The sequence below is a fragment of the Bubalus bubalis genome, chromosome 18 (assembly GCF_019923935.1).
Source record: "Bubalus bubalis isolate 160015118507 breed Murrah chromosome 18, NDDB_SH_1, whole genome shotgun sequence".
In the NCBI taxonomy this organism is placed as follows: domain Eukaryota; kingdom Metazoa; phylum Chordata; class Mammalia; order Artiodactyla; family Bovidae; genus Bubalus; species Bubalus bubalis.
The window spans coordinates 63,150,200-63,169,948 of NC_059174.1; the positions used below are offsets into that span (position 1 = coordinate 63,150,200).

Here is a 19,749-nt window from a genome sequence, read left to right on the forward strand (position 1 = left end):
GCTTGAGTTCTACCCCTGGTCGGGAACTAGATCCCACATGCCACAACCAAGACCTGGTGCAGCCAAATTATTTAAATAGATAAAAATTTAAAAAAAAAATCAGTTTCTTAAATATTGGAAGTTGGTATTGGTAATGTTCTAGTAATTTCTTAAGCAGAAAAGCAGCTCTGCAAATTGTTTTACAAGTGCATATTTCATACGTATGTGTTTTAGCTTTTGTAAAAAATTGTGAAATAGAGCATACATATAAAGGAGAATCTAGAAATGTACAGTATAAAAAGTAATTCTCTGAACACCCGAATAAACAGCACCCAATCCAAGAGCAAGACCACCCCTCTCCCTACTCCTTAAAACTGCAACAGTTGCCTCCTTTTTTTCACGAGTTATTTTTTATTTATGCCTTTGTATGCATCTGAAATGTCTTAAAGAAAGCTTTTCCAAAGTAAGTGTAGTGCAGTGGAATAGCTCGGACTTCAGAGTCAGAAAGACCAGGTTTTAAACCCCAGCTCAGATGGTAAAGAATATGCCTGCAATGGAGGAGACCTGGATTCGATTCCTGAGTCCAGAAAATCCCCTGCAGAAGAAAATGGCTGCCCACTCCACTATTCTTGCCTGGCGAATCCCATGGACAGTGGAGCCTGCGTTTAGTTGCTCAGTCGTGTCCAACTCTTGTGTGACCCCATGGACTATAGCCCGTCAGGTTCTTCTGTCCATGGAGATTCTCCAGGCAGGAATAATGGAGTGGGTTGCCATGCCCTCCTCCAGGGGATCTTCCCAACCCAGGTCTCCCATATTGGAGGCATACTCTTTACCATTTGATCCACCAGGGAAGCCCATGGGGTCACAAAGAGTTGGACACGACTCAGCGACTAACACACCTGCTCCTTACTAGAGGTGGGACCTTGAGCAAGTCATTTCCCCTCCCCCAGGCTTTTCCTCATCTGCCCAAACACCTGCAGCAAATGCCCACACCTCCCAGGATTGTCTTAAGGATTCAAATCACAAACTCCACACTGATTCAACAAATTTATTGAGACCTCTTGGGACCTAAGCCCTGTAGAAAACAGAAATAAATCAGCTTTCACACTCAGGAAGCTCATGGTTGGAAACTGGTAACTATAAAAACAACACAGCCACTAAGTGCTTTGGATTGGGGAGGGATATAAGGAGGATGTAGTGTTTATAAATCTGGAATCGAACACTAACCACCAAGAGAGGCAGGAGGTGGGGCGGGGCCTCCCACGCAGAGAAGAGCTTGGAACCATCTAGAAAGGGTCTTGCCACGGACACGGCCGCACGCCCACAGGTCTCTGGAGCTCACTGCAGGCTGGCCCACTGCAGGGACGTGTAGACCACCTTACCATCGGGCTGCGGGGAGCAAAGCAGCAGCGTCTTTCTGACACTGGTGCCCAGGCGGCCAGCCGAAACCAGGTCCTGGAGTGGTATGGGATCCTCTGGAGCCCAGCACTGGGCGATGTAGTGAGCGTGGAAACGGAGCGGGTCACCTGGGTGAAGGAGAGAGGCAGGTAGCAGTTTCCACTGGTGGAAAGCTGGAAGACACTGGGACCTCCAACACGGAGGGGATTGCAATGCATCCAGCCATCACTACCGATATTGTAAAAGACACCCTTGGGCCTGGGGGGTGGAGCAAGCTGACACATTATGTGAAAGTGAAGTTGCTCAGTCGTGTCTGACTCTTTGTGACCCCATAGACTGTAGCCTACCAGGCTCCTCTGTCCATGGGATTTTCCAGGCAATAGTACTGGAGTGGATTGCCATTTCCTTCTCCAGGGGATCTTCCCAACCCAGGGCTCGAACCTGGGTCTCCCGCATTGTAGACAGACGCTTTACCATCTGAGCCACGACAACAACAAGTAACTGAATATATCGCTGTCAGTCAAAGCCATGAGGAACTCAAAAGGGTATCATGTATATCCTATCATAAATATCCAATGAGAAATGACTCAGACTAAAAGAAGAGAATGATTTACAACAGAAGGGTGTAATAAAATAGAATTAAGGAGTTAACCAAATTTTTCTGAAAAGGGCCAGATAGTAAATATTTTGTTTTGTGGGCCATGCTGCAAATACTCAACTCTGCCAATCTAGCACCATAGCATCCACTGATCAAATGTAAACAGAGTTGTGTTCCAATAAAACTTTATTTAAAAAGAAAACCTGTCAGTGGGCCTCATTTGACAGGCTGAGGGGAGGGGAGCTATACTTTGCCCCCAGGTTAGATGAACCTGACCAAGTAAAGTAGGACCCTGAGTAGGGAACTATACAGAAAACTAGCAGGTAACATAAATCTATAAAAGCAAGGCTTCCAACAATTCTACTCCTGGGTATTTATCTGAAAAAAAAAAAAAATGAAAACCCTAATTCAAGAAGATAAACGCACCCCTCTGTACATTGCAGCATTATTTACAATAGCCAAGATATGGAAGGGCTTCCCAAGCGGCTCACTGGTAAAGAATCTGCAATGTGTATGTATTATTAAATATAGTAATGTACATAACACTACAAAATATGATTTACTTTTTATTCTATATGTTTTTTGTGAGAGTTCTTTTTTTCCTCTCTTTGTTCATTTACTAAACTGCTCTCCAAAAGAGTTTGGGTTCCCAAGTGTTTCCTGTTTCTTAGAGGCTGAGAAAAGGAGACCAAAAAGGGGGGGAAACGCAGAACGGGGTGGGATTGAAAAATGTCACCAGAGGTCCCAACGCAAACTCACCGGGATAGACCAGGAAGTCACCCCCAAACTTGCCAGCGGCACTGAGGAAGAAGCCTCGTTCCCACAGGTCTCTGTAGATGCTGTAGCGAAGCTCGTGGGCAGGGCGGCCAGCGTGGGGCCAGTCTTTGGACTGCACACGCCAGTCCAGGGGCCTAGCCTTGATGGGCCGCGGCCGAGCAGTGGCCAACTGGATGAGCAGAGCAGACTTCGGTAAGGGGGCCACTCCATTTGAAGGCCCTGGCTGGGGAGAGGAGCCTGGTGGGGGTGAATCCAAGAGAGTTTGATGAATCCAAGGGGCAAGGTTTTTTTCCCAGCCCCCAGCGAGGTCCAGCCCTAGAGTGCCAGCCAAAAATTCCTCAAGGATCTCTTCCCTCCTTCCCCTGGTCCGTGGACTCCAACCCCCACCTTCATGTGCTTCCTCATGCTCTCCAGCAGCCTGGCCAGCACTGGCCTCATTCTCTTCGGCAGCTTGCTTCCCACCGGCCTCCTGGCTCCCACTGGTCCCTGATTCCTGTTCCAGCTTTAGCTTCTTCGCAGCCTGGCCCTCTGTAATCTTCTCTAGTAGCTCCTGACGACGGGTCTCTCGGGCCTCAGCTGCCAGAGCGCTTTGTTCCTGGAAGCCCTGCTCTTGCTGGCGTTTGAAGGATGCCAGTGCCTGAGAAGTAAACTTTCCTGTAATATCAGGATTCAGGAATGCCCTGCCTTAGGGAGCTAGGAATCCTGACTCTGGCCCCTCCAAACCTCGGGAAATGAACCTGGGGATCCTACTATCCTACTCTCACAGAATTCCAGAATCCAGGACTCTCAGACCCCTCCCACCTCAGGACCAGTCGTCCCCGGCCTCCCCTCCCGCAGGTCCCCCGGGAGGGGCGCCCCTAGTCTGCCCCGCCCCTTACCAGGCTGTGTTGACGGGGGTCCGGGCGCGGGGCGCTGACCAGGGTCACTGCGCCGATCTCGGCCAGCAGTCGCGCCTCCTCAGGCATCAGCAGCAGTGGGAGGCCCAGGCGCGAGTTCTGGCGGGGCCCGCGGGGCAGGGCGCCCACCGTGCGGCCCCCCACGCCCAGGCGCTCCCGCAGCGCCTGCACGGCCTCGGCCCCCCACACCAGGGAACGGCCGTTCGCCACCTCCACCACCAGCATCCTCCTGCGGGAGGCCAGGTGCACAGCAGTCACCCACCCGGCAGCACGCCTCTCGCCGCGGGATTCGCGACGCTGGGAGGGCGCCCACAGCCTGGCCGGGGGTCTAGGCGAAGCCCCACCCCTGAGGCTCGAGGGGCGGAACCTCGCTCCAAGCCGCGTTCGCCACCTGCTGAGCGGGAGCGCTAGCCCCGCCCCTTGGGCGCCGGGCTCCGCCCCCGGGCGATCCCGCCAGGCCCCAGGGCTGACCCAGACGACGCCCCGCCCAGAGAGGAGGGCTGGGGCCCCACCGGGGCGCCTTGGACCCTGCGGTCAGCATTCTGGCCTGGGGCGAGACCGGACGTGCGGGTCCCCGCGCCTTGCTGCAAAGCTTGCCGTAGGGCGGACCACGCCCCCTCCGAAAGGTCCGTTTCGGCTTCGCTCTCCGGTGTTCCCGTCAGGTGTCGGGACCTCCGGAGGCCAAAGCCCCCAGAGGCCACGCCCCCTTCGGGTTCCTCGGGGACGCCTCTCCTTTCTGAGCCCTCGAGGTCCGGCCTCAGGTCCCCGCTTTGAGCCCGGCTCGCAGAATGGGAAGCCCCGCCCCCGCCCGAGCGGGGCCGCTTCGTACTTTCGGAAGTCCTCGGCTCAGCCGATCGCGGCCCCGCCCCCTCCCGAAGACTAGGCGTCAGGCGTTCGGACGGCCTCGGCTCACGTCTAGCCCACAGCCTGAGGCCCCGCCCCCTTTGGCCGCCGGCTCCCCCGCCCCCGCCCCGGTTGGAGTTCCCACCCTAAGACCGAACCCCACAGCCGGAAGCCCGGTCCGTTCTCCGCTCGGGCGGGCTCAGCCCGCTCGTGAGCGCTCCCTTCAGAATGTGGCACCGTCCTCTGACGGAAACAGCTATTCACCTCGTAAACACCAGCTCGCAGTCCCAGCGGAGCCACCCCCTACGTAGCGCGCCACGCGGGGCTTCCTCCACCCCCCATGCCGACCCCCTGCGTCGGTGTCGTCACGCCGCCACCTCAGCGGAGCGGGAAGTGTGGGGCCCGCCCCGCAGGGCCGTAGCCCTGCCTTCCCCCTAAAGTGTAAACCCCTCGAACCCGCCCCTCGAAGCGCACCTCCCTCCTCGGTTCCGGGACTAGTAAACGGGCCGCTCGCCACCCTGGCCCCGCCCCTTGAGGTAGAACGCTATTGGCCCCACCCCCTTGGGGGGGGGGTGCTTCTGGGTCCCGCCTCTTTCATCTGGCCAAAGCCCGTGGCTCCGCCTCTGTCCTAAACCTGAGACTCCGCCTATGAGCAACCCAAGGTCGCTTCTTTCCGACTACCTCCGAAGGGAGCCGAGGCTGTGGCCCCGCCCACATCCGGCCGAAGCCCTTGGCCCCGCCCACAACCGAACTTACTCGACCACCTCCGAAAAAATCCGAAGCTTGTGGCCCCGCCTCCAAACCACCCCGGATTCTGGCCGAAAGAACCTGGAGCGGAGGCCCCGCCTCCCTCTGAAAGCTTAGCTCCAGGCCCCGCCTATTTCCCGGGTCCCGCGGCGCCTTCGGAGCCCGAAGCTTCTGGCCCCACCCCTTTCCGAGCCGAAGCCCCGCCCTTTGCGTGCTCGCAGCCTGGTAGATCCGAGCCCGGGTACCGCCGCCGGGTCGTGGTTTCTGCGCCGCGTCCGCGCTCCTTGCCCGCCCAGCCCGGACACCACTGGGCGCTGCGCGCACGACCCCGGACCGTGCAGCTCTGCAGGCCCCCGCTAAAGAGCCTGGGGGGTGCGGGGGCGTGCTGGGCGGGGTAGGCGTGGCCGGACCCACGGTAGCCAGCGGGCCAGGACTGCTCGGCCGCCTCCTGCCCTGCGGGCGGCGCAGAACCACGGGCCCAGGTGGGCCGGGGTGTGGAGGCGCCCAGGAGACCGGGAGGGGTCTGAACAGTGTGGGGTCGCTGCGGATCGGCGGACTGATGGGGTGCGGGGGCGGCACCGGGAGCGAGGCCGAGCTCTGGGGTGGGATGGTCGAGCTCCCGGGTGGCGTAACCGCCTGTGGCTTTGCCCAAAGCGGATATGAGCCATGCTTGGTGCGCGCCCCGGGACTCGGGCTGGGACTGGGGAGCGGGCCGGCTCTCTGGCTTCAGACAGGAGAAGGAACCCGAGCTCGGAGAGAGGTGGAGGCTGGAGACCTGGACTCCTCTAAGGCCCCCTCGAAGAACGGCAGGGGTTTGGAGAGCAGTGTTTTCGGAGGCGGCAGGTGGGGGAGGGCTAGGGGATAAGAAGAGAGGGGCTGGGTGTTGCTTGATCGTTTACGGAGGAGGGGTCGGCAGGTTTGGATTCCTGGGTTCTCAAAGGAGAAGAGATCTGGGGGCCTGGATTCTCAAGAGAGGTCCTGGGGGTGACTTCCTCTATCCTCAAAGGAGGAAGGGCCTGGAGGTCGGGATTCCTGTGTTCTCAGAGGAGAGGAGCTGACGGTAGGACTCCTTGATCTTTGACAACTGGGGATTCGGACGGGGGCAGATTCCTAAATCCTCTAAGGAGGAGGGTCTGGCGGCCGGACTCCTGGGTTCTCACTGTGAACGTCTGCCCTTACCCTAGAACATGTCGCCCGAAGAATGGACTTATCTAGTGGTTCTTCTTATCTCCATCCCCATCGGCTTCCTCTTTAAGAAAGCTGGTGAGTCAGGTTCCCTCCTCAGCGGAAAATAAGGGGGGGGGGGGCGGGCATAACGGGGTACCCCCTGGAAAGTTCTACGCTGATCCTGTGCCTTCTCCCCGCAGGACCTGGGCTGAAGAGATGGGGGGCGGCAGCCGTGGGCCTGGGGCTCACCTTGTTCACCTGTGGCCCCCACACTTTGCATTCTCTGGTCACCATCCTTGGGACCTGGGCGCTCATTCAGGCCCAGCCCTGGTGAGGATTTGGTGGGAGGAGGGGGGGAGCACGGAGCCGGTGGAAGATGCAACCTCTTTCCTCTTGAGGTCTTTCTCTGTTTCTGCCTCAGTCTCTGGATGTCTCTTGTGCCCCTCGAGATTCTCTGTGTCATGTGTCTGGTCTGTTTCTCCTCCTCTCCTGCCTTTTTCTGGGTCTGGTCCCTGTGTGTTTGTCCTGACCCTTGACGTCCATGTGATGGATTCAGGAGAGAGGAGGGCCCTGGTGTTCTCTCTCTCTCCCTCGCCTCTCTCCCTCCCTCTCAGAAACAAGTGGAGGCATGAAGGGTCTTCCCCCTGCAGCCTCTCTCTTCATCTCCTCCTTGTTCTCTGTTGCTGTGCGTTTTTGTGCAGCTCTTTCGGTCATGTTCATTCTGTACACCCCCCTCCCCTATCTCTGAAGGTGGGCGGTGGGGGGTGGGATCTGCAGCTGGAATCCAGGGGAGAGAGAGGCAAGACCTCCCGCACCCAGCGCGACAGGCCTCCTGTCTTGTCTCAGCTCCTGCCACGCCCTGGCCCTCGCCTGGACCTTCTCCTACCTGCTTTTCTTCCGCGCGCTCAGCCTGCTGGGCCTGCCCACTCCCACGCCCTTCACCAACGCCGTCCAACTGCTGCTGACACTGAAGGTCAGGCTCCCCCCACACCCCCAGCCCTCCCTGGGTGCCCGGGAACTAGCCCAGCTTTACCTTCTCCTCCCTGGGGAGGCAGAGGAGGTGGGTCGGTCTCTCCCACTCACTCTGCTGAGGGCAGGACTTCACCTCTCAGCTCTTCCCTGGGGTAAAAAAGTTCCCAAAGCTATATAACTGTGGGTGTCAGTGGATGGCTGGGCTAAAGTGCATCTTTGTAGCAAGCCACGTTGCAAAAGAGAAAAAACAAAACAAAACCCAGCTTTGGGCAGAGAGCACTGAGCTGAGGGCACAAAAGCAGGACACCCTGTCTGGCTTCCCACGACCTGGGAAGATGGGAGAAAACAGGCCCTGCCACAGAAGAAAAGGTCGCGCATTGCTCCTGTGTGCTACCTCTCAGGGAACGGAAGGGTCAGGCGGCAGTGGCGGGCAGGGCTGTCCCGGCATCCCGTGTTCCTGGGCGGGAGCTGAAGGGTGGGCAGGAGTGGGTTAGGAGTTGGAGGAAACCAGAGCCTCTTGGGACGCAGGGAGCAGTGGGCTTGGAAGGGGGCCGGCCGCGTGCCGCCAGCTGTGTGCTAGCCACATGGACTGTCCCTCAAGGGGAGACCGCAGTGCGGGCCAAGCCGTGCGGGGCCTGGCTGGCCCCAGTGCAGAGTTCTGACTTCTTCCTGTGGGGGCCCAAGAGCCACTACAAGAGGTTTTTCTGAAAACCTGTGACCAGGTTTACAGGTTTAAAAATACTTCCTCCAGATGCTAAGAGAACTGCAGCAGGAAGGGTAAGGTGAGCTGACGTGGGACTCCTTTATCTAAGTCCAACCGACAAACTGAAGGCTTGAGGCAGGCCTGGGGCAGCTAATCAGGGCCCCACCAGGAGGCCTGGCACGTAGGAGAACCTGGGGCGCATTGTGTTGATGTTTACCTCGACCAGGGCTGGATGAGAAAGGGTCCTGGGCCCAAGGGGACGAGAGGAGGGGAGCCCAGAAGGAAAAGGACTTGGGTAGATTCGAGAAGGTTGGTCAAGGGTCACAGCCAGGCCCCAGGCGGTCTTATCAATAAAGGGAATAAAAACACGGGAATACAAACCCAAGGTTCACTCCTGCCTGCCTCAGCCATCTGCCAACTGAAGCCTGGCTGAAGCTGGAAGACACAGACCTGTGGGTGTCGGGCCAGCCTGGGGTCTGTGTGCAGAAGGGTAGAGAGCAGGCTGGGGGGCCAGGGTAAACATACTCAGCCCAGTGGTGGACGCAAAGTGAAAGGGACAGGCCCAGAGACTTCAGGGACTCAACCTGGGGAGCAAGGAAGGTTTCCAGTCTAAGCAGCTCATCGGATGCTGATGGCATTTGATGGGGCTTCCCTGGTGGCTCAGCTGGTAAAGAATCCGCCTGCAATGTGGGAGACCTTGGTTCAATCCCTGGGTTGGGAAGATCCCCTGGGGAAGGGAAAGGCTACCCACTCCAGTATTCTGGCCTGGAGAATCCCATGGACTGGCAAGGGGGAAGAGACCAGATGAACACCCGCTTCGAGAAATAGCTAAAACCGTTTTCCACTTGGGATGTGTTAAATTCGAGGGGCCCGGAAGTCATCCATCCATGTATTAATAAGAAGAGGCAGCTGCTTTTTCTTTTTTTTTAATTTATTTTGGCCATGCCACGTGGCCTGTGGGATCTTAGTTTGCCAACCAAGCATCATCAAACCCGGGCCCCGGTAGTGAAAGCACCAAGCCCTAACCTCTGGACCACCAGGGAATTCCCTAGAGGCAGCTTGATGGACAAGCTTGGGGCTTGAAGAAGTCCCACCAGGGTACAGCATGGGTGGTACCTAAAGCCATGAACTGCGGGGGAACACGGAAAGATGGAACTTAGAGGAAAAAAAGACAGAGGGCCCCAGGAGGGAGCCCTTACTCGTGGTTAGATGCTCAGAGCTGCCCAAGGAGCAGCGCCTCGGCACCCAGCCCCACAGGACCCCCCGGCCCTTGGCCTCCCAGGGCGGTCATGAACGGGAGGTGGGTGTGAGGAGGCCAGGGTCTGAGCTGTCCTCCCGCTTGCCCCTTCCTCCCAGCTGGTGAGTCTGGCCAGTGAAGTTCAGGACCTGCACGTGGCCCAGAGGAAGGAAATGGCCTCGGGCTTCAGCAAGGGGCCCCCCTTGGGGTTGCTGCCGGACGTGCCCTCTCTGATGGAGACCCTCAGCTACAGCTACTGCTACGTGGGAATCATGACAGGTGAGTGTGTCCACCCCAGGCCTGCCTCTGCCTGGACTCTGCTGTCTGTTCTGTGTTCCTGCCCCACCCCCACCCCCCATTCCAGCCTCTGCTGCTCTGAGGATGAGCCTCTGAGCCCCAGTCCATGTCTCCCTCTCCCGCTGGCCCCAGGGCCCCTCCAGAGTAGACACAGATTGTTCTGTGCCTCAGTGATTCTTTGTAACTTACTGGGAGCACACGGGAGATTAAGGAGAAAGATCGATGTCACCCTAATGTGTCTGCCGCCCAGGCCACAAGGATTCACAGCGTATGATCCGACTTTTAGTTTCAGAACATATTTTTCATTACTGTTGACCTTGTAGAAGGTTTTGACTTCTGTAACAACTGTATTAGGGAAGTCGCACAGTCGTGTCCAACTCTTTGCGAACCCATGGACTGTCGCCTACCAGGCTCCTCTGTCCATGGGATTTTCCAGGCAATAGTACTGGAGTGGATTGCCATTTCCTTCTCCAGGGGATCTTCCCAACCCAGGGATCGAACCCAGGTCTCCCGCGTTGTAGACTGACGCTTTACGGTCTGAGCCACCAGGGAAGTCCTTAACAAGTGTATTGAGCTGTGATTACCATATTCGCCCGCTCACAACCACACCCAGGTTGCTGGGTTTGAGTCTCTCTACCTCAGAAAGAACCCCTGCATCCTTTACCATTGTCTCCCAAACCTCCAGCTGCCTCCATTCCCTGAAAGCACTGACTTTCTCTCTGTGTTTGCCTACCCTGATGGAATCATATAGCATGTGGTCCTCTGTGACGTGTGAGACTTTCAACACTTCTGTTAAAGCCTTCTGCTCCCTCCCTATGCCAAGCCATCATTTTATATAAAGTGCAGCAGTCCCCTGTTTTCCGTCACTGTCCCTCTGCAGCCCCTCCCTGCTCAGTGGCTGAGGGGTCTCCTGAAAAAGCAAAATAATAATCTAGCCCTGCCCTGGTGGGGGAGCCTACAGTGGTTACCCTAGCACTGAGGAAAAAAAAACCCAGAGTCCTTGGAGATTGAAAGGGCTACCCACTCCAGTATTCTTGCCTGGGAAATCCCACGGACAGAGGAGCCTGGCAGGATACAGTCCATGGGTTCGCAGAGAGTCAGATGTGACTGAGTGCGCACACATGCATGCACAACATATACAAACAAGTTGGTGGTCTTACACAAATGGGAAACGTGCATGCAGTCAGCACCCCATCAAATAATCTTCCCAACACACCACTAGTCTCTCCTGCTCCCTTCTAGTTGCTGTCTCCCGAGGGTAACCACTCTCTGGACTTCTAAGAGCATAGGTTAGTGTTGTCTGTTTTGGGACATTATGTGAATAGAATCAAATACAGTACGTATTCTTTGGTACTGGCTTATTTGCTCAATGGTATGCAAGACTTTTGCTGCATGGACGTGTACCTAGTTTGTGTTCATGGCTATGTAGTATTCCATTGAGTGGATAAACCACACGTTATCCAAAAAAAAAAAAAAAAAAAAGATATATAGATATATATATATATATATATAAAGCCAAACCCAAAGCCCTGGTCAGATCCCGCCCAGGGCCTTGCCCCTGCAACCCTCTGATGTCTTCTCAGGCCCCTGTCTTCCTCAAGGGATGCGCTGCTGCGCTCCCTGTTCCTGACCCCCGGGCCCCCCTGCCCGCCTCCCTCCAAATGTGGTCTGTCTGTCTCCATCAAGTGTGCCAGGACCCCCTGGTTCTCAGAATCCTCTGTCTGCTCCCTAAGTGTCTGTTCCTCTTTCCTGACAAGTCCCCTGTCTCCCCCTTTGTCCACTTTCCCTTGCTCTCCGTCCTCCTCTCTCCCTGGTCCCCCTGGTTCCCCGGTTCCTGGCCCATCTCCCCGGCCCCGAGACCGGCGCTCTGCCCGCGGACCCCACGTGCACCAGCGTCTGACCGCGGCCCGCCCTCCCGCCACAGGGCCGTTCTTCCGCTACCGCACGTACCTGGACTGGCTGGAGCAGCCCTTCCCGGGGGCCGTGCCCAGCCTGCGGCCCCTGTTGCGCCGTGCCTGGCCGGCCCCGCTCTTCGGCCTGCTCTTCCTGCTCTCATCACACCTCTTCCCGCTGGAGGCCGTGCGCGAGGACGCCTTCTACGCCCGCCCGCTGCCCGCCCGCCTGTTCTACATGATCCCCGTCTTCTTCGCCTTCCGCATGCGCTTCTACGTGGCCTGGATTGCCGCCGAGTGCGGCTGCATTGCCGCTGGCTTCGGGGCCTACCCCGTGGCCGCCAAAGCCCGGGCCGGGGGCGGCCCCACCCTCCAATGCCCACCCCCCAGCAGGTCAGGCAGCGGGAGGGAGGTGTCCCAAGACCCAGTCAGCCCCATCACCGCGGGCTGGCCCTGCCCCTAGCAGGGAGGAGAGTGGGGAGCAGCGCGGGGAGGAGGGGGGGCTGGTCTCCCACCTGTTGTCAGCAGAGTGTCACTCTTGACCACCACAGCCTGCCCTCCCCTGTCCTAGGAAAACTCCTAAAACGTATGGATCGCCCCCTGTTGTGTGCTTGTCACCCCCTGGGGTATGAATTGCTCTCTGTTGCTAGGAAAAGGAAGGTGTATTCTAGCAACCCCCATGCTGCCCGTCTGTTGCCATGAAAGTGTCACCCCAGTAACCCGGTTGTTGCTGGTTGCTCAGGATGCTGTCCCTGGGCACTGAGGAGCAGCCCCTTGTTGCTAGGGAAACCATTCCCTAGCAACAGAACTACCCCTTCCTGCCTTTGTTGCTATGGAAACGGCATCCCCTAAACTGCCCCCTTCTTTGCTGGGAGCAAGCAGACCCTCCCTGTGAGATGTCACCACATAACGGCCTCTGTTTTAAATAGCATTCTCTTTATTTATTTTTGGCTGCTGAGCACAGGCTTTCTCTGGTTGGGGTGAGCGGGGGCTACTCTTCGTCTGGGCGGCGGGGGGTGGGGGCGGGGGGCAAGCTTCTCCTTCTGGTGGCTTCTCTTGTTGGGGAGTGCAGGCTCAGGAGCTGTTGCCCACAGCCTCAGCTGCTCCAGGGCGTCTGGGGTCTTCCCAGACCAGCAATGGAACCCTAGTCAGCCCCCTGCATTGGCAGGCAGATCCTTACCCCCCTGGGAAGTCCCAGAAATGGCATTCTCCACCATGCTGTCGACGGGGGGACACCATTCTTAGTAACCGCCAGAAGCCCCAGTAACTATGGATTAAGCTTGTACCTGGCAAAGCTACTCCCCTAGTTCCTTCATCACAAGGCAGATCACAGGTCTAGTAACTAGGGACTCCCTTGTTGCTAAGGATACGTTACTCCTGTGTTGCTGGGGAAGTGGCCCCCTGGCAATCAGGAGTGGGCCCTCCCTCGGTTCCCTGCAGCTGTCGTCTGGCCTTCAGGCTGGAGCTGGTGTAAATTTTGAACGACTCCTTACTAGGGTTGGGCCATCCCCTCGTAGTCACAGCAGCCATTCCGTTGTGAGGGAAGTGGCGCCCCCCACGCAACATTTCTTCCTTCTGCCAGAGTAACCAAAGGCAGGCCTCCAATTGCTAGAGGGTATCCCCCAGAAGACGTCAGGCAGGAGCTGAAAGCTTTTCTAAACCTTCTGGGCCCTGCTCTTAATGGAAGCCGTGCTTCTGTTATCAGAAGCAGCCAGTGGTTCAGGCAGGTCAGTGATAATCCCCTTCTGCTGGGAGCGTTGGCACCGGTGACTCAGGAACCTCTGTATTGCTGGAGCTGATCCTTCTAGAACAGTCATACGGACTGATAGCCAGCAAACGCCTTTTCAGGACCCTTTTTTTAAACATCCTAGGCTTGTCGCTAAGAAATGCCCTTTCCCTAGCAACAGAGACCATCTAGGTGGCAGGCAGGCCTAGAACATCTCCCTAGCAACCACAGACCACCTCGTTGTTAGGGCTGCTGTTTCCCCAGTCAGGGAAGGGTTTGAGGAACGTAGAAAGGACTTTTGGAGGCTTCTCTGGATATGCTGAGCTTGGTTGCTAAGGAACCGCCTTACCCCAGCATCTGAGACCATTGGCAGGTCAGGTTGCTAAGGACTCACAGCTTAGTAACCGTAACCCTTGCAGACTTTTCCTGGCTGTTGCAGGCTCCCTTCCCAAGAGAAAGAGAATCCTATTGCTGTGGAACTGTGCACGTCCCCTCCCCCCGCCCCCAAATGCACCCTCTGGGCTCCCCTCCCTTGTTGCCCTAGCAAATGCGACAGCCAGGGAGCTGTTGCCTGGTCAGACTCCCCTCCTTAGCGTCCGGGGCTGGGACAGGAGCCAGCGTCGGGAGGGGGCCTGGCTGAGCTGCATGTCTGTCCCCCACCCTCGTCCTCCACCCCCCCAGTCCGGAGATGGCGGCTTCCCTGGAGTACGACTATGAGACCATCCGCAACATCGACTGCTACAACACAGACTTCTGCGTGACAGTGCGGGAGGGCATGCGGTACTGGAACATGACGGTGCAGTGGTGGCTGGCGCAGTACATCTACAAGAGCGCTCCCGCCCGCTCCTACGTGCTCAGGTGAGCCCACCTGTCGCGGAGGACGGCATGCAACTACATCTCCCAGCTGCCCCGGAGGCGCCCTGCGGCTCCCCCAAGCGGGCCTCCGCCCCTGAGGGTCATGGGAGCTGTAGTTTCTTGAGCCTCTGGCTGCGGCTCGGATTGCGTTACCGGGGTAAGCTCGTTCCTCTTTCTCCGGGCCTCCGTTTCTACTTCTGTAAAGCCGGCCGCGTGGCACAGGCGCAGTGTACTAAGTCCTATGGATTCGATGACTATACCTTCTGGAATCATGACCCTGCCAATATCTAAGAAACGTTAAGCAGTTGGTTGAGCTCTGTTCCCTCAACTTTTTTTTTTTTCTCTCAAAAAATTCCCCTACATGCTTTTCTTTTTCTAGTTTTTTTTTAAATTGAAGTATAGTTGATTTACAATGTTGTATTCATTTCAGATGTACAGCAAAGTGATTTAGTTATATATATATTTTTAAATTTTTTATTTTTTGCTTTTTCCCACTATGCTTTGCAACCTGCAGAATCTTAGTTCCCCAACCAGGATCTGAACCCACCCCAGCAGTGAAAGGGCAGAGTCCTAACCACTGGACTGCCAGGGAGTTCCCTATCCATTTTTTTTTTTTTTTTCAGATTATTTTCCCTTATAAGTTATTACAGAGTACTGAGTAGAATTCCCTATACAGTAACCAATACATTAAGTCCTGGTTGGTTATCTATTGTATATAGTGTGTATATGTTAACCCGAAACTCCCAGTTTGTCCCTCGCCACGACCCAGTGTCCCCAGCTCTTCAATGGGGGTAATGCCGTTAACCTGTGTCATAGGTTGCCCTGAGAAATAAGTGAGATAAAGTGTTAAATGCACTTAATGTGAGCCCTGAGCGGCTTTCATTATCCTTCACTCACCTGGTAATTCCTGAGTGGAGACTTTCTGTAAAGATAAGATAAACTGACACATTTAGATCTTGACAAATTTAGGAAGTAGGAAATCTTGAAGAGATCTAGGCTCAGAGAGGTCAGGCCACCTGCCAAGTATCCCTCCCTCTTCCCCTCGCCACCAGGTGAGGTCAGGATACACCGTAACATGTCCTCGTAATGAAGCGGTTAATCATGGCACCTCTGGAGCTAGACCTACCTGGATGTGCTGTCTAGTTTCGATTTAAAGATGCGCTCTGACCTTGTATGGGGCATGGAATAAAGGCGGGGAGGGGAGCAGGAGATGAGGCAGGCACTGGCCCAGTGGACACTGATGCTGTCCTAGAGTAGGGACCGGTGGCCAAAAGTAGATGCACTGGAGAGGTGAGGTCAGGGCTCGGCCCCCACGTGCATGGGGGGCATGAGAGGAAACGCAGCGGGGTGCCCAGGTGGTGGGCATGGGTGATGAAGGAGAGGAAGTCTGCACAGGAGGAAGTTTCAGAAGCGGGCAAGCCAAGGAAGCCAGACTTGGGTTTAGTCTCACTGACTTTGAGGTGACAGTTAGATTTCTAGCCAGGGTTATTGGATAGGCACTGAGTTATGCGATTCTGGCTTATTACTGAAAGGTTGGTGTAAGAAGTGGACCCGTGAGCATCGGCAGCTGTAGATGGTGCTTAAAGCTCTGGGGCTGCGTCTCAGGTCAAAGCACAGAGTGGACATACATTTAGACCAGGGATTTTCAATGTCTGAGTCACTCAGTGCTGTCTGACTCTTTGCGACCCCATGGACTGAAGCCCGGCAGGCTCCTCTGTCCATGGGATTCTCCAGGCAAGACTACTAGAGTGGGTTGCCATTCCCTTCTCCAGGGCATCTTCCCAATCCAGGAATTGAACCCGGGTCTTCTGCACAGCAGGTGAATTCTTTACCATCAGAATCACCAGGGAAGGCCCAGGACTCTCTCACTGGGGGTGTGGGGGGTGGGCAGTTGTGCTGCGCCCCCAGGGGTTATCTGGCAAGTCTGGAGATGCTGTATCCTAATGGAGTCTAGTAGGCAGAGGCCTAAAGGCAGGCACAGGACAGCCCACCCCCACCCATCCTGAAGAATGACCCAGCCCCAGATGTCTGTAGCGCCAACATTGAGGAACCGGAACCGTGGTGTAGACTGGGGGCTGGGAGGAGGGGCCAGTGCAGACACAGCCAGTGAGAGAGGAGGACGATCAGCAAAGCGTTAGGTTAGTTCCCTTCAGACAAGCAAGGGTGTCAAGGAGGAGGGGCAGGAGGGAGACTGTGTCTGCCCCTGCCGGGAGCTCCAGGGACAAGGGCAAGTGTGACCCTGGGGGTGGGGGGGAGGAGGGGCATGGTGGGAGGAATTCCCCTGCATCCTTGCAAGGTGAAGTGAAAGCCGGATTGGAGTGGGTTCAAGAGAGGCTAGAAGATTCTCTGGAGAGTGTTCGCTGCATGGGGGAGGGCGGGAGCCTCGAAACAGGGAGAGAGTAGCTGAGGAAGGGGCCAAGAGCTGGGCTGTGCACACGCTGAGTTGGAGATGCTGGGCTCACGCTCATGTGCATCCTCCTGTAAGTTCCTGTCAGTTCTGGCAGCCCAGAGCATCGTCTCTCCACCAGAGGTAAGAGAAAGGAAACAGTTTGGGTCCTGAGTGGGCATTAAACCAGATTTCAAGGCACAGCACAAGTAACCTCCTGCTGAGAATTACCAAGATGGAAAGAAATCTTACCCTTTTTATAAAAAAAAAAAGTTCATCCATTTTATTTTTATTTTTTAAGTTGGAGTAGAGTTGTGTTCCTTTCAGGTGTACAGCAGAGTGAATCAGTTATATATGTATACACGTATCCATTCTTTTTCAGTTTCTTTTCCCACACAGGTCATTACAAAGCTTGAGTAGAGTTCCCTGTGCTATACATAGGTCCTTATTGAAAGGGAAAGTGTTCGTCGCTCAGTCGTGTCTGACTCTTTGCAAACCCATGGTCTGGCCATGGAATTCTCTAGGCAAGAATACCGGAGTGGGTTGCCAATTCCCTTCTCCAGGGGGATCTTCCCTACCCAGGAGTTGAACCCAGGTCTCTTGCATTTCTTTACCGACTGAGCCAGCAGGGAAGCCTCAAGAATACTGGAGTGGGTAGCCATTCCCTTTGGGGCATCTTCCCAACCCAGGGATCGAACCCAGGTCTCTCACATTGCAGGCAGATTCTTTAGTGTCTGAGCTACAGGGAAGCCCATGGTCCTTACTAGTTGTCTAGAAACCTCTCTTTTTTGACTATCCACTGCCACGTACAGCCCTTCACATAGCATGTTCTCAAGAGACACACAGCACGTGCCTGCTTTCGGGTCCATCTGAAGCTCACCTGGCAATCGGTTTGCCAGCTGTGCTAGTTAAGGGTCCTTATCAACAAACCTCCTATCTCTGTCACCAGTGGGATAAAGCCCCACCGCTGCAGGGAGACAGGCTCTATCTCCCACCACATCTCTGCTTCCAGGAGATGGCTCCCAGGCCCTCAAGGAAAACATTCCTGGACAGTAACAATTTCTAGAGGCCTCTTTCACCTTTTCAGAGATTGATATCTGCATCCAAAGGACAAAGGAAAGATGCTCAAACAGTAGATTTTTTTTTTTTTTTCAAGGAAATGGCCTAAGGAAAGAGAAGGAGGAAAACATCTGCCCTGTCAACAACAGGGAGATTTAGCCTTTTTATGGACATTGCGCCCTCCCCCACCTACCCCCACACAGCGGTCAGTGTCATTCTCATCGTTGGGATTTTTGTGTTGTTGAGTCGCTAAGTCGCATCCGATTCTTTGTCATCCCACGGACTGTGGCACGCCAGGCTTCTCTGTCCTTCACTGTCTCTTGGAGTTTGCTCAAACCCATGTCCATCGAGTCGGTGATGGCATCCAACCATCTCGTCCTCTGCCGCCCCCTTCTGCCTTCAATCTTTCCCAGCATCAGGGTCATATTTGTACTTTAAGCACCCTGACGTGCCAGAGGCAAACCTTGGTGCCCATGGGCAGGAACTCAGACACAGTCCTTGGCAGAGCCTGCTGTGATTTGTGGGCACCCGGTGGAAGTGGGGGTCGGAGCCTGAATCTGTGGGTCTTCAAGGGCTAGCGTTTTTGGAATCAATAAGAAGGGACCATGGCTGGAGATGTCTCAGTCTTCGTGGATCAGGAATTATAGTCCTAGATCCTCAAATCCTTAGAGAGGAAGTGCAGGGATTTGACTCCTAGGTCCTGAGGGGAGAGTGTTGGGAGGGGGTTGCTGAGAAGACAGTAGAGACTCCTGGGTCTGAGGGAGAAGGGGATGGGAGTCCAGACCCCGGGGTCTGAGGGAGGAGGGGCTGGGGGCCTGGACCCCCAGGTCTGAGGGAGGAGGGGCTGGGGGCCTGGACCCCCGGGTCTGAGGGGGGAGGGGCTGGGGGCCTGGACCCCTGGGTCTGAAGGGGGAGGGGCCGGGGGGCTGGATCCCTGGGTCTGAGGGGGGAGAAGGTGTGGGGCCTGGACCCCCGGGTCTGAGGGAGGAGGGGCTGGGGGCCTGGACCCCCGGGTCTGAGGGAGGAGGGGCCGGGGGGCCTTGACCCCCGGGTCTGAGGGAGGGGAGGGGCCGGGGGGCTGGACCCCCGGGTCTGAGGGGGGAGGGGCTGGGGGCCTGGACCCCTGGGTCTGAGGGGGGAGGCCGGGGTCTGCACCCCAAACCCTGATTCCCGGCCCCCCGCAGGAGTGCATGGACCATGCTGCTGAGCGCCTACTGGCACGGCCTGCACCCTGGTTACTACCTGAGCTTCCTCACCATCCCGCTGTGCCTGGCAGCCGAGCGCCAGCTGGAGTCGGCCCTTCGGTGGCGGCTGGGTCCCGGGGGCCAGAAGGCCTGGGACTGGGTGCACTGGTTTCTGAAGATGCGGGCCTACGACTACATGTCCATGGGCTTCGTGCTGCTTTCGCTGCGGGACACCCTCCGCTACTGGGCCTCGGTATACTTCTGCGTCCACGTCCTGGCCTTGGCAGCCCTGGGTCTGGGGCTGGCCCTGGGCCGGGGCGGCCCTGGGCGGCGGAAGTCTGGGGCCCCGGCCCCCAGCCCGGCCTCGGGAAAGCTCCGGGAGGAGTGAGCCCTCGCCACACACCCTCTGCCGGTTGATCGGCCCCCTCGCTTTGGCCTGGGAATCCCGTGAACCAGGCTCTCGCTGCCCTTCCCAAGAAGAGGCCGGAATTTGGCCCGGGGCCTGGAGAGGATTCCTGGGCTCTCTGCCCTGACAGACCAAGGCGTGGGCGCACCTGCTTCCCTGGCTACCACCACCCGCGTCCTGATGATCAGTTTTCCCTCCCGTAAAAATCAAGATAAATGCCCAGAGAGAATCTCCATTGTCCCTGCCTGGGCCTGCTGTTCAGAGATCTGTCTCCCGCCACACCGGGGCCGGTGGGCCACAGGGCTTCTTGGGCAGCTGGCCTTGCTTTGGCTGCACGGTGTGGGGGTCGGAGCCTCAGGGTGGGTCCGGGAGTTGGGTTGGGGGAAGTGGGCGCTTTCTGGCCGCTTTCGCTCCACGTCCTCTCGGTAGACCTGCTCGGAGGGTGACCCTCTTGGAAGGGAGAAGCCGCGGTGCAGACGTCCTGGCCTTCGTGGGTTCCATCTGAGCCAGCCAAGGGTCCCCGCGCTCCTGTAGCCTCCTGTCATCCTCGGGCCTGAAACAGGCTCAGAATGTGTAAATCTCTCCCAATAAAGTGTCACACGGAGACTCTGTGGGATGTCTGTGGAC

General features: G+C 56.6%; 2 protein-coding genes across 6 annotated transcripts; one reads left to right on the plus strand and one right to left on the minus strand.

Moving 5' to 3' along the window:
* Positions 1-1,012: 1,012 nt before the first annotated feature.
* TSEN34 (tRNA splicing endonuclease subunit 34) lies at positions 1,013-5,091 on the minus strand. Of its 2 annotated transcripts, none has more exons than XM_044931044.2 (5): positions 4,966-5,091; positions 3,631-3,877; positions 3,140-3,389; positions 2,735-2,989; positions 1,013-1,505 (listed from the first exon to the last, which is right to left on the minus strand). In XM_044931044.2, exons 2-5 carry the CDS (start codon positions 3,871-3,873, stop codon positions 1,318-1,320), a joined length of 936 nt encoding a protein of 311 aa, XP_044786979.1. In that variant the 5' UTR covers positions 3,874-3,877; positions 4,966-5,091; the 3' UTR covers positions 1,013-1,317. The 2 variants fall into 2 exon arrangements, with proteins under 2 accessions (XP_044786979.1, XP_006053493.1); XM_006053431.4 differs by lacking the exon at positions 4,966-5,091 and adding an exon at positions 4,756-4,911.
* Positions 5,092-5,578: 487 nt separating this feature from the next.
* On the plus strand, positions 5,579-19,728 carry MBOAT7 (membrane bound O-acyltransferase domain containing 7). 4 transcript variants are annotated; one of them, XM_006053428.4, is made up of 9 exons: positions 5,582-5,720; positions 6,245-6,298; positions 6,423-6,501; positions 6,606-6,735; positions 7,252-7,378; positions 9,437-9,596; positions 11,539-11,899; positions 13,914-14,090; positions 18,717-19,728. In XM_006053428.4, exons 3-9 carry the CDS (start codon positions 6,426-6,428, stop codon positions 19,102-19,104), a joined length of 1,419 nt encoding a protein of 472 aa, XP_006053490.1. In that variant the 5' UTR covers positions 5,582-5,720; positions 6,245-6,298; positions 6,423-6,425; the 3' UTR covers positions 19,105-19,728. The 4 variants fall into 4 exon arrangements, with proteins under 4 accessions (XP_006053489.1, XP_006053490.1, XP_006053491.1 ...); XM_006053427.4 differs by lacking the exon at positions 6,245-6,298 and having other exon boundaries at positions 5,579-5,720; XM_006053429.4 differs by lacking the exons at positions 5,582-5,720; positions 6,245-6,298 and adding an exon at positions 5,785-6,081.
* Positions 19,729-19,749: the final 21 nt, after the last annotated feature.